Source organism: Trichogramma pretiosum, unplaced genomic scaffold, assembly GCF_000599845.2.
Source record: "Trichogramma pretiosum strain Unisexual culture from Peru unplaced genomic scaffold, Tpre_2.0 scaffold11, whole genome shotgun sequence".
Classification (NCBI taxonomy): domain Eukaryota; kingdom Metazoa; phylum Arthropoda; class Insecta; order Hymenoptera; family Trichogrammatidae; genus Trichogramma; species Trichogramma pretiosum.
In genome coordinates this window covers 1,289,311-1,301,329 of record NW_019641702.1, presented here as the reverse complement: position 1 = coordinate 1,301,329, position 12,019 = coordinate 1,289,311, and the positions used below count along the sequence as shown (strand labels likewise).

The window sequence follows — 12,019 nt, the reverse complement described above, 5'->3', positions numbered from 1 at the left end:
GAATTACGTATTCCATTATATTTTCGAGGATACATCGACAAAACAAAAATCGAAAACCGCAGATTAAATTCATTGTGGAATATGCATCGTGATAAATCGTTATTTTAATAATTCCATGACGTACTTTTCCATGATTTGACAAAATTGGAATCATGGTTTGTGTTAAAAATAAACTAATAAATCTGTGGTTTTTGTTTACTAGTTTATACCGGTTTAATGCGTGTAATTTATATTCAATAAAATATTTTTCTCTGTTTTGATAGCATAACATTAGGATAATATTATTTGAAATTTATAAAAGGAACTTGAAGTTTCTTTTTATTGACAATTAAAAACTGATAATGGAACTGGAACTATCGAAGAATCGTTGCATAAAAAAGTTCGTGAATCATCTATTTTTCGCATGTCCCCTCTGTATCTATGTAACAAAGCATACGAGAAATCGTGATAGATTTAGAGAGCGCACAGTGATACCAGCGTTGTAACGTATGACATAGCCGTATTGATGATCTAGAACAAATTCATTTGACATTCAACGAAGCAGTTTCTTACTAAAAGATATTTTGTGTCTATCGGGACTCACGGTGCCAGCTGTCTCGAAATTAAGAGGCACCGTGGGCCCAATCGTCATGCAACAAGGTTCAGCTGCTCTAGTCATCATCAAGATCAATAGCCTTCTGGTTCTTACTGGATATTCGTACCATTTGCTTGTGTAGCTACGTAACAAAATTATATCTCTGCTCTTTAAAATATTTGTAATTTTTACGATTTATATAAAAATACCATTTGAAATATATGTCATTGCTAGCATCGATCAGCAGTTGGCTTGGGTAACAGATTACAAGCACCATGACTAATATTACACTAAAAGCCATTGCCATTTTAGCCGCACTACTTGCATCATATGAAATTTCAACGACTGCCTGCAGTATGAACAAAAAATATTACCATAGATCTTATTTAAGAAAAAGAAAACTATTTTAAATTAAAATTAAACTTGCCATAGATCCGGCTAAACTCAAGACAATCATAAAGCCTACCATGACGATAATCAACTTGGGGCTACATGCATCGTTCAATGTTTGAGAAAATCTAAAAAATAAAATTTAATTTGTTATTTTTGTTTCAAGATAAAACTTTAGGTCAATTTTATGTGATACTCAGAGCATGAAATTCATTACTCTAAGCATTTTTGATGTCGTTTAATCAATCCGATAATAGTTTGATGCACGTAAAGGTCTAATTTTCGTTTTGCACTTGGGCTTTTATCAGAAGTTTTTATTTCGCCAAGTCTGTGAAAAACGTCTCTGCAATGAAAAAACAACACAGAAAAAAATCTGTAATGAAGATTGAAATATAAAATCTTGAAACAAATCGTTAACGATAGACTCAACCCAATCCATATGATCTTGCCCATGATGTAAGTAATGCAAGACGTGTAGGCCAAATCCAATGCACTGATGACCAGCATAATCAAGATAACCATGTGAATAATAAAAATGAGAATATGGTAAAAGTATTTGTCCTGATCGATGAACAGCTCAACATGGGCACAGAGGGTCTTCTCGAGGGTCATGTTTTCCGGCAAGTAAGGATTAAGCAAGTCTGGTAAAAACACCGGGGCAAGTGCATAGCCCAGGAGAGATGGTAGCAAGATGCCAAAGTGTATCAATATCAGTCGAGATCCCTTCTCGCATACTACCTTCATGGTATTTTTTTCTTCTGGATCTTTGATGCTGAGCCAATCGATAGTCACGACCTCACACATCCTGTAAAGCTAAGTGCAGTCGTTTTATAAAAGATGACCAAGGAAGAAGTTTTTTTCGACGAATGCATATGGATCAAATGGATTATTACGACTTTTTCCGAGCCTATCGCTTGCAAATAAACAAAATACACGCCCAGCAAAGTGATGAGTTGAAAAGCAAGCTCTGCCAGCATTGGTGGGTATATTTCATTCACGAATAATTCTTTGTGAACTCTAGTGCACTGCGAAATGATTTTCATTTTACTTTTGATAAAATTAGGCTTTTTTATTCAATTACCGTTATTATAATTGAAAAAATAAAGCTCAAATGCATCATGGCTCTTCCGGATTTTTGAATCACTTTTGGCTGCACCGGGCACAAAAAAACAAACTTGAGAAATTTCTTGAGCCAATAAAATTGATTTTCCTCAAAGTCTAGCTGCCTAGAGAGCTCCGCAAGCTCAGCTTGTGTCGTCTGTATGGCCATGACGATAGAAATGAGGTACGAAAAATATTTTAATCAAAATTCAATCTTTTTCATAGCTTAAAAAAAATTCGTTTTTCTACTGCTTATTTTAGGATAACTGTGCTAGATGTTTTTTCACTCGAAATTCAATGTCACCGTGGCCAACCTATGTGCGACGAAAATTTTTTATTGATTCTTTTTACTACATGAAAATTTTAAGCTTGAGCTCATGTTTAATGACTCATTAGTTAGACTGGCCCTTCTTCGTTAAGTTAATTACCCCGAAAAGTCATAAGAGCATTAAAAATTTAAGAAATTAAATCCTCATAAATTTTCACGATCAATTGAAGTATAAAAAATTTAATGCAAAGCTAAAATTGAATATTTTTCCTAAGAAAAATAAAATTGAATAATCACATCAATAATCATTATTCCTCTAATAAATTGAATATTCATGTGTTGTATGAATATTTGTAAAACAACAGAAAACGGTATATATAATTTCTTTACAGAAATATAAAATTCGAACGTTGTAAATATGTAAATAAGTAAAATACGTTCAATCTTTTCTCTTTAGATATTTAAAAAGTTTGAAAGTAAATTTTGTAATAAAGTACAGAGTCCATGTAAATTTGACATGATAAATAATTCTTATGTGTTCTAAATCGTTAAATATATTCCTTGAAAGAAAAAAATTAAGCCGTTTATTGTCAACAAACGCAAAATTTTCCCACTTTTTATGGGACTCGTCCCGAAAATTATGACACTTACATGAGAAAGTTTGTCAAGGGCGCGCTTACCACGAGCAATGTAGACTCGATGGCCGTGATCCAGGAGCCACATCACAATCCTTCGGTTTAAAGGTCAATCGATTCATGGTGAAGGAGGGCTAATTTTTTATTTTCGAGACAATTTAATTTATCTATTATGATTTAGTTTTCAAATAACTAGTGAGCCAAAAAATTCACATGATTTTCTGAATCTGTTTTCAATTTCAACGAAGTCAAAAATTATATAATATTTTGTACGGTAATCCAATAAATACACTTATAAGTTAAGAATCACGAAATGAGGGTTTCCATTTCATTTCATTTAAAAATGTGGATTAAAATGAGAGATTTTGGCATAAAATTTCAATCGAGATGTCAATTTAAATTTCAATACAGTTCTCGGTTGAAATCTGTAAGTTAGGAAAAGTTAAAATTATGTGCAGGTTATGGAGCATGCCAATCATGCCAAGACGTGGGGGGTGGAAAATTTTGGAATTAGACTACGCGAAATACTGGAAAGCCTCAGAGCACGCGCAGTTACAAGCAAAGCTGATGCTAATGAAAATGTATTCTAGCACGCAATCTAGTATTATTATTCACTAGCGACCCCGTCGTGGCTTTGCCCACGATCAATTTTTTCAACAAATTCGACTGTTTAAAAGATCTTAAGCAGGCCACGTCAAGTGCGTAGTAGGAAATGTATAAGTTGAGTCCACACACTTGTAAAACTCGAATAGCGTGTAAAAAAAAAAACTGTTTTCGGTCTTTTTTATAACCATTAACCGAGACAGGGGCGAGCGAGAGCGCGAAGTGGTAAAATACGAAAAAAATTCTGAACTCAAAAATGAATTAGCAAATAACGATTTTAATATGATAGAAACCTGCGCAGTGGTATAATGAATACATGGTAAAATTTTCAAGCCGATTGGACAAATAGTTTTTGAGATCATAAAGGACAAACAGACACCAACTTCGCTTTATATATATAGATAGATAGATGAGTATAATAATCTGTGTGCACTTTGTTTTTTGTGCGAACTCGTTGTCTATCGGGTGTACTTTTGAAGTACTTAGAAAGTCGAAAAAATTCCTCGCAGAAATCATCACCAAGTAAGAATTTTAAATCGTTTCAAACGTTGTAAAAACAATGTATCGACAGATTAATCGGTATCTTAATTGTAAACAATATGATCATAAACGATTTTGACATATTCCCTCGACACACTGCTCATGTTTATAGTGAAAATAAATTAGTTTGAATGATGTCTTTCCGCAAGAAATAAGCCATAGCACCAAAACTAAATTGAAAGTTCCATCGTTTAATTTAGGCACCAAAATGGATAAAAGTGAGAAGAAAATCGAAGAAGTTGTCTCAAAAGATAATTTGACTGAACACGACATTGTTTTTTCTGACGTCAAAAAATACATTTGTGATATTTTTCAGGAGGCATTTACTCTCGAATCAAACTTGAAAACACACCGAGAGACCATTCACAATGAACAAAAAGATTATGAATGTGACATGTGCAAGAAGAAATTTGAGTTCCGAAGTCATTTAAGTAGACACCAAATATCGGTACACAAAAACCGTATTGATTTTCAATGCGACCAGTGCGAGAAAAAATATGTGAAAAAATCAAGTTTGTCTACGCACCAAAATATAGTACACAAAGATCGAAAAGATTTCACATGTGACAAGTGCGAGAGAACATTTGGAAATAAATTAACTTTACTTAAGCACAAAAAAATATTTCACGAAGTTTTTAAAGATTATTTATGTGAAAAGTGCGCAAAGAGATTCGGAAATAAACATAGTTTAATCTTGCACATAAAAACAGTCCACGAGCGTTTCAAAGATTTTGCATATGATAAGTACGAGGAGAAATTTGGAAAAAAATTCCGTTTGCTTTCTCACCTAAAGGCAGTACACGAAGGTCGTAAAGATTTCGCATGCGAAAATTGTGAGAAAAAATTTGGCGAACGGGGAAATTTGATCAGACATCAAAAAGTAGTCCACGAAGGTTGCAAAAATTTCGCATGTGAAAATTGCGAGAAGAAATTTGGAAAACGTTGGGATTTAATCAGGCACAAAAATGTAGTCCACCATGGTCGGAAAGATTACGCATGCGACAAATGTGGTAAGAAATTTGGACACAAATGGATTTTGCTATCACACAAAAAGACAGTACACGAGGGTCAGAAGGATTACACATGCGACAGGTGTGAACGAAAATTTGGACAGAAACAGCAATTGCTCACACACCAAAGAACAGTACACGAAGGTCGCAAAGATTATGCATGCAACAAATGCGATCAGAAATTTGGATACAAATGTTCTTTGGTCTTGCACATGAAAATAGTCCACGAAGGTCACAAAGATTTCCTGTGCCACAAGTGCGAAAAAAAATTTGGACTTAAAACAACTTTGCTCTTACACCAAAAGACAGTTCATGAAGGTCGCAAAGATTACGCATGCGACAAGTGTGAGCAGAAATTTGGAGAAAAATCGAAATTGATCAGACACCAAAAGACAGTACACGAAGGTCACAAAGATTATGTATGTGACAAGTGTGAGAAGAAATTTACACAAAAATCGAATTTGCTCTCCCACCAAAAGACAGTACACGATGGTCGGAAAGACTATGCATGTGACAAATGCGAGAAGAAATTTGGAATTCGAGGCAATTTGATAAAACACCAGAAAAGAATCCACGAAGCTCGCAGAGATTACGCATGCAACAAATGCAAGAACAAATTTGGACAAAAAGTGCAATTGTTGAGACACCAAAGGAAAATGCACTAGGATTGCGAATATTATGTACGCTACAATTGCAAGAAGAAATGATTATTGGCAATTGTAAATATATACAGATACTTATACAGACGTTTTCTAAAATTTCAATAAAAATTTGTCAATTTAATTGTGTCTTACCTGATGTCAATTATCATTACACCTTTGACTGGCATGATGATGTTTTAATTTTGGCTATTTGGTTCCTGCAGCATTTTGTGCAACGATTAGCTGAGATTTTTTTTCACGTTTCGTTTTATGCTGTGAATAGAACTAGTTTTCACTTATTTACTGGATTTTGGATTAACCTCGCGTTATGATGTGGGATCCTAAATTGATAAAACTTGCGCTAGTCAAATATTTTTTTATAAAATTGCTGATAAATATACTGATTATTTCTACTAAGAGAGACGTGATCAGTAGTAACTAGGGGAGTGCGGTTACTCGATCTAATTCTGGTCAGGTAGGGTCGGGTTAAGCCTGACCCGAACTCGACGGATCGGGTAAAAAGTTCCGGTAGTCCAATTGAGTACCCGCCTACGCCAATATGTTCTATGTGAAAAAAACAACGTGGAAACCATTGATTAATTTAATTATAACAAAAAAATATTTCCGGAATCTCTTTAAAATTGGTAAAAGCTTTCATAATTGTCTTTGGATTGCGTAAGCGGCAAATGAAAGTTTGGGGGAGGGGGGGGGGGGGATGTTTCAATCTGCCACTGTTGAAAATACAGTAAATTTGGGTTTGAAGATAATGAAATTGTTTATAAATTATGGATTATAGGATTCAATGGAAATTTTTTTTTTCGTCTGATGCTTCAAAATCAAAGATTTACAATAATATACAAATTTTCATAATTTTTAAAGATTATTTTTTAATCATTAATATTAATAATTTAAGATTAATATTATGTAGACACGCCAAATTGTTTATTCAATTTTTTATTTATAGTTTTTATTCATAAAAGTTACAATAAAAGTAATATTTGGATAATTAATTGATAAACTAACTTCGATATTGGTGCCTGCATGCAATTACGAGTATAATAATATATAAGTTTTATAATTAATTATAGTATGTTGTTGAATAATTTGTAGTTGAATAGCCAATTGTAATCCTTTTTTCTGAAATTTCCACCATTTTTGCTTTTAGCAATGCATGAATAAGTCAGGAAATGTAATCGATTTAGAGAGCGCAAAGTGACACCAACGTCGTAACATATGACATGGCCGTATTAATGATCTAAAAAGAATTTTACGGATTTTGAGAATTGAAATTCAGCAGAGCATTTACTTAAAACTAAGACTAAACGTTTTTAATTTTAAACCCATGGGCTTTTGCATAATAGAATTTTCTAATATCCCATAAAAAATACTTTATTTCATAAAAAAAATGAACTACATTCTAATAATAATATAAACCTTCAACTACAATTAGTCAATAGTTCGGTCAATTAAATTTTGTGAGGTTTCATATTGTTCGATAGACTTGTAGCAGCAGTCACTACCTCAAATTAAGCATAAGATCGACTTTTACTCGTTTTAAATACAAATAAAGTAAATTAATTTATTAAAAGTTATAAATAATTAACAATAAAGTATTCTTATGTATCTAACTGGACAAAGTACTCTCAAAGGGAATATCAGAATAGTTTATTATGTCTGTTCTTCAAATTAAAGTCTAAGGATTTAACTTTAAAAATTTAAGGCCTTTTTAGTCACATAAGTTCGGCTAGAAAACTTATTTATTACACTTTGCAATCGTTGTATTTTTTCTTGAGGTTTCAAAGACAAGCAAATAAGCATTTCCAACATAAAATTTTATCAACTTTTTGAATCTGATCAAAGATTTTTGAAGGGATCATACGAAATTTTTAAGATTTTCGAAAAAAATTTATTTCAATTCCCCATGTATGAATTACTTATAAATAAAAATCAATTCTCGCTATAAGAGCAGTGAGCACTCTTATCATCAAAGTAGAGTGCGCTTCTTACTTTTGTACCGTCATTTTCTCGCTAGAGTAGTAAGCGTTCTTAATCCCTGGGGCTCGAAGATCTGTGATAGGCTCGAAAACGAGATTTTAAACAAGGTATTGTAGAACAATTTGGTTTACATATTTGTAAGCTAGACTGAATTCTCAACAAATTTCTTTACGTCACGTTTCTCGACCATTTAGCTAAGATAGATGTATTGTTTCTACACTTCAAGCCACGTGTCTTTCAAGTTTCAATTATTAATAACTCGCGTTTTCTTTCTTTCGCAAATGTAAAGTGTATCTAAATTATACAACAATCTTACTGCTCGCCTACATTGAAGTGCTTCTAATACAACGAAGATAAGAAAAATCGTATGCTTGAAAAAAGGTCTCGAAACCAAAAGTTCAAGTTATAATGATTCATATTGGAGAAAAGAAATTAAGGACATAGAATTGCAGTTACAATAACCGAAAACCCTTAAAAAACTTTCAGAATTTTTTCGAAAACAATAACTTTAAAAGAAAATTTCACTGATAAAATGGTTCTTAGAGCTGGTTAAGAAATCTACTGGAATTTTTCAGTTTTTTTAACTTCTGAAATTCAATTTTCAAAAAATAAAAACCTTCTTTTCAATCTGAAAATTTCCAGCGTATTTTTTAATCAGTTTTGATCAGTAATTTTTTTCTAAAGCCTATCATTTTAAAATTGAAGATTCCAGAAGTTTTTTTAAGAGAGGAATTTCATTCGATAATCTCAGATCAGATTCAGAAACTTGGTAAAATTTCATTTTCGTAATACTTATTCGCACATTTTTTAGACTAAATTTTCACAGAAAATACAACAATTAAAAAGTGCGAAGTAAAAAATTTCAGCCAGACTCAATCTGTTTGAATGAGATTTTGTGTCCATTGAAACTCACAATGCTAGCTGTCTCCAAGTTAAGAGGCACCGTGGGTCCAATCGTCATGCAACAAGGTTCAGCTGCTTTGGTCATCATCAAAATCAATAGCCTCCGAGTTTTTACAGGATACTCGTACCATTTGCTGGAGTAGCTGTAGAAAAAATGTCAGCTGGTTTCTTTTGAATACTTGTAATTTTTACAAAATAAAAAAATACCATTTGAAATATATGTCATTGCTGGCATCGAGCAGTAGTTGACTTGGGTAACAGATTACAAGCACCATGATTAATATTATTGTAAAAGCTACGGCCATTTTAGCAGCACTCCCGGGATCATATGAAATTTCAACAACTGCCTATAGTAATATGAAAAAAAAAAACAAATGATACGCTGGTTTTTCTTTTAACTACAAAACTATTTTTAATTATAATTAAACTTGCCATAGATCCTGATAAACTCAAGACAATCATGAAGCCTCCCATGACAATAATTATGTGGTTATTGCAAGCATCGATCATCGAGTGAGAAAAACTTGAAAATGATATTTGATTTAGTTTTTTTTTTAACTTCAGCCTAGTTTTCGATAACATAATATACATTACTACAAGCATTTTTGATGTCGCTTAATTAATCCAATAACAGTTTGGTGTACGTAAATATTCATTTCTCGTTGCGTGCTAGCGTTTTGATAAGAAGTTTCTATTTCACAAAGTTTTTCAAACACGTACCTATAATAATGGAAAAAAAATTGAAAAAGGAATTTTTAAATTTTTAAATCAATCAATTATGATAGACTCAACCCAATCCATATGATCTTGCCCATGACGTAAGTGATGCAAGACGTGTAGATCAGATCCAATGCACTAATTACCAGCATAATCAAGATAACCATGTGAATAATAAAAATGAGAATATGATAAAAGTATTTGTCCTGATCGATGAACAGCTCAACATGAGCACAAAGGGTCCTCTCGAGGGTCATGTTTTCCGGCAAGTAAGGATTAAGCAAGTCTGGTAAAAACACCGGGGCAAGTGCAAAGCCCAGGAGAGATGGTAGCAAGAAACCAAAGTGAATCCTTACCATTCGAGATCCCTGCTCGCATACTACCTTCATGGTCTTTTTTTCTTCTGGATCTTTGATGCTGAGCCAATCGATCGTTACCGCTTCGCATATCCTGTAAATCTACATAAGGTAATTTTATTAAAGATGCTGAAAAAAAAACCTTTTTTATAAACATTTTTACGTGACTTTCAGTTGAAGGCAAGTCTCTGAAAAACTAGCGTGCAAAAAAACTATTTATATGAATCAAAGAACTTCAACCTAAATATATTAATCAGATACTGATATATCAAGTGTCAATCCAATACAACAAATTAATTCAAAATTGATTGGGACAGACCCATTACTGCATAGGTCGTGCTTCTTTTAATTTTATTTATGCTTCGTAGACATATTTACACTCCATAGATCGAATTGTATCTTTATACATGTATGTTAATTAATGTGGACATTTAAAGTGTATTCCATATTGTAAATAAGTACTAACGACCCTAATTTACAAATCTGAAGTTTCATTCTTGGTACTAATTGATGTTAAAAAATCATATTCCTGGAAGTGAAATTTCAGGGTCCTTTTAATTTTTTCTGATTTGATGAATAATCAATTTCTTTTCTGCTATTCAGCTATCATTTTTTTAATTTTCAATGATCTTTAACTGCACGGTATATTTCATTTAATTAAAACAAATTATATAAATCGTTTTTATTCTTACGATTTTTTCCATTCGTATTGCTGTCAAATAAACAAAATACACGCCCAGCAAAGTGATGAGTTGAAAAGCAAGCTCTGCCATCATTGGTGGGTATATTTCATTCGCGAATAATTCTTTGTGAACTCTAGTGCACTGCGAAATGATTTTCATTTTACTTTTGATAAAATTAGGCTTTTTTATTCAATTACCGTTATTATAATTGAAAAAATAAAGCTCAAATGCATCATGGCTCTTCCGGATTTTTGAATCACTTTTGGCTGCACCGGGCACAAAAAAACAAACTTGAGAAATTTCTTGAGCCAATAAAATTGATTTTCCTCAAAGTCTAGCTGCCTAGAGAGCTCCGCAAGCTCAGCTTGTGTCGTCTGTATGGCCATGATGATAGAAATGAGGTACGAAAAATATTTTAATGAAAATTCAAAATTTCTCCGCAGCTTCGAAAAAATGCATTTTCCATTTGTTTATTTCAAGATACCAGGCCTAGAAGGTGTTTTTTCACTCGAAATTCAATGTCGTCGTGGCCAACCTATAGGCATAAAAAATTTTTCATTGATTCTTTTTATTACATAAAAATTTGAAGCTTAAGCTCATGTTTAATGACTCATTAATTACACTTGGCTCTTTCATCGAGTTTATTACTCTGGAAAGCCATATGTAATCATTAAAAATTCTAGAACTAGAACCTTTTATCAATTTCCACGACAATCGATTGAACTATATGGATTTTAATGCAAAATGATAAAATTTGAAGTGAATGAATAATTCTTTTGCAAAAAATGTCAATGTCAACTCGGCTTGTTAAATAATTCAAACTTTATAAATTAATTTGTAATAACGGAAAATTTATGTTTTAAATTGAAATATATTGCGGAAAAAAAATAAAATTTAATTCTTTAGTCGTTACCTAATACAAAACTTGCCCACTTTTAATGGAATCCAAAGTATTATGACGCTAAGATAAAAACGTTTGTCAAGGGCGCGCTGACCACGAGCAATGAAGACTCGGTGGCCGTGATTCAGGAGCCACACCAAAACCCTCGAGCTTATAGGTCGGTTCGTTGATTATGCATTATTTTTCATAGCAGCCATGTCAGTCCATTTTATGAAACTTGATGAAATACGATATTATTACAGATATAATGAAATCTGCAATATTTTTGTTTTTTTTTTTTTTTATAAAAAAAATTAATAGTTTTCTTAAATTTGATCAAAATCATTGAAAAACACAAAATAAAATTGCAAAATTAATTATATGCCCCGTGTTTTTTACAATTTTTTTTCTAAATTTAAAAAAAAAAATTTTTTTTCAAATTATAATTTTTTTCTTTTCAATAGATTTTTTTTTAAATAATTTTTTTTATAATTTTTTCTTTGTACTTTGCCGGATAGGTGCTACCGCACCGCTTGATGCTTGAAAGTTTTTGATGAATTTTTTAGTTTTGGTCAATGCAATGAGAAATAATTCATGAATCAACAATAAATTTTTTTACCTAGTCAAATATGCATTTTGAATCTTTCATGAAGAAAAAAAAACAAAAATATTTTACATCATTTAGTTTAAACGAACAAAAATGAATTTTTTATAATAATGTTT

General features: G+C 32.1%; 3 protein-coding genes across 3 annotated transcripts; all 3 read right to left on the bottom strand.

Moving 5' to 3' along the window:
- Positions 1 to 259: 259 nt before the first annotated feature.
- Positions 260 to 917, bottom strand: LOC111694439 (odorant receptor 46a-like). Its single transcript, XM_023462667.1, has 3 exons — positions 784 to 917; positions 584 to 716; positions 260 to 510 (listed from the first exon to the last, which is right to left on the bottom strand). Exons 1-3 carry the CDS (start codon positions 879 to 881, stop codon positions 454 to 456), a joined length of 288 nt encoding a protein of 95 aa, XP_023318435.1. The 5' UTR covers positions 882 to 917; the 3' UTR covers positions 260 to 453.
- A 63-nt stretch (positions 918 to 980) lies between these two features.
- LOC106653816 lies at positions 981 to 2,278 on the bottom strand. Its single transcript, XM_023462635.1, has 5 exons — positions 2,046 to 2,278; positions 1,858 to 1,989; positions 1,395 to 1,777; positions 1,182 to 1,307; positions 981 to 1,092 (listed from the first exon to the last, which is right to left on the bottom strand). Exons 1-5 carry the CDS (start codon positions 2,232 to 2,234, stop codon positions 981 to 983), a joined length of 942 nt encoding a protein of 313 aa, XP_023318403.1. The 5' UTR covers positions 2,235 to 2,278.
- Positions 2,279 to 6,933: 4,655 nt separating this feature from the next.
- Positions 6,934 to 8,982, bottom strand: LOC106653817 (odorant receptor 30a-like). The gene is made up of 3 exons (XM_023462671.1): positions 8,868 to 8,982; positions 8,671 to 8,803; positions 6,934 to 7,017 (listed from the first exon to the last, which is right to left on the bottom strand). Exons 1-3 carry the CDS (start codon positions 8,963 to 8,965, stop codon positions 6,961 to 6,963), a joined length of 288 nt encoding a protein of 95 aa, XP_023318439.1. The 5' UTR covers positions 8,966 to 8,982; the 3' UTR covers positions 6,934 to 6,960.
- Positions 8,983 to 12,019: the final 3,037 nt, after the last annotated feature.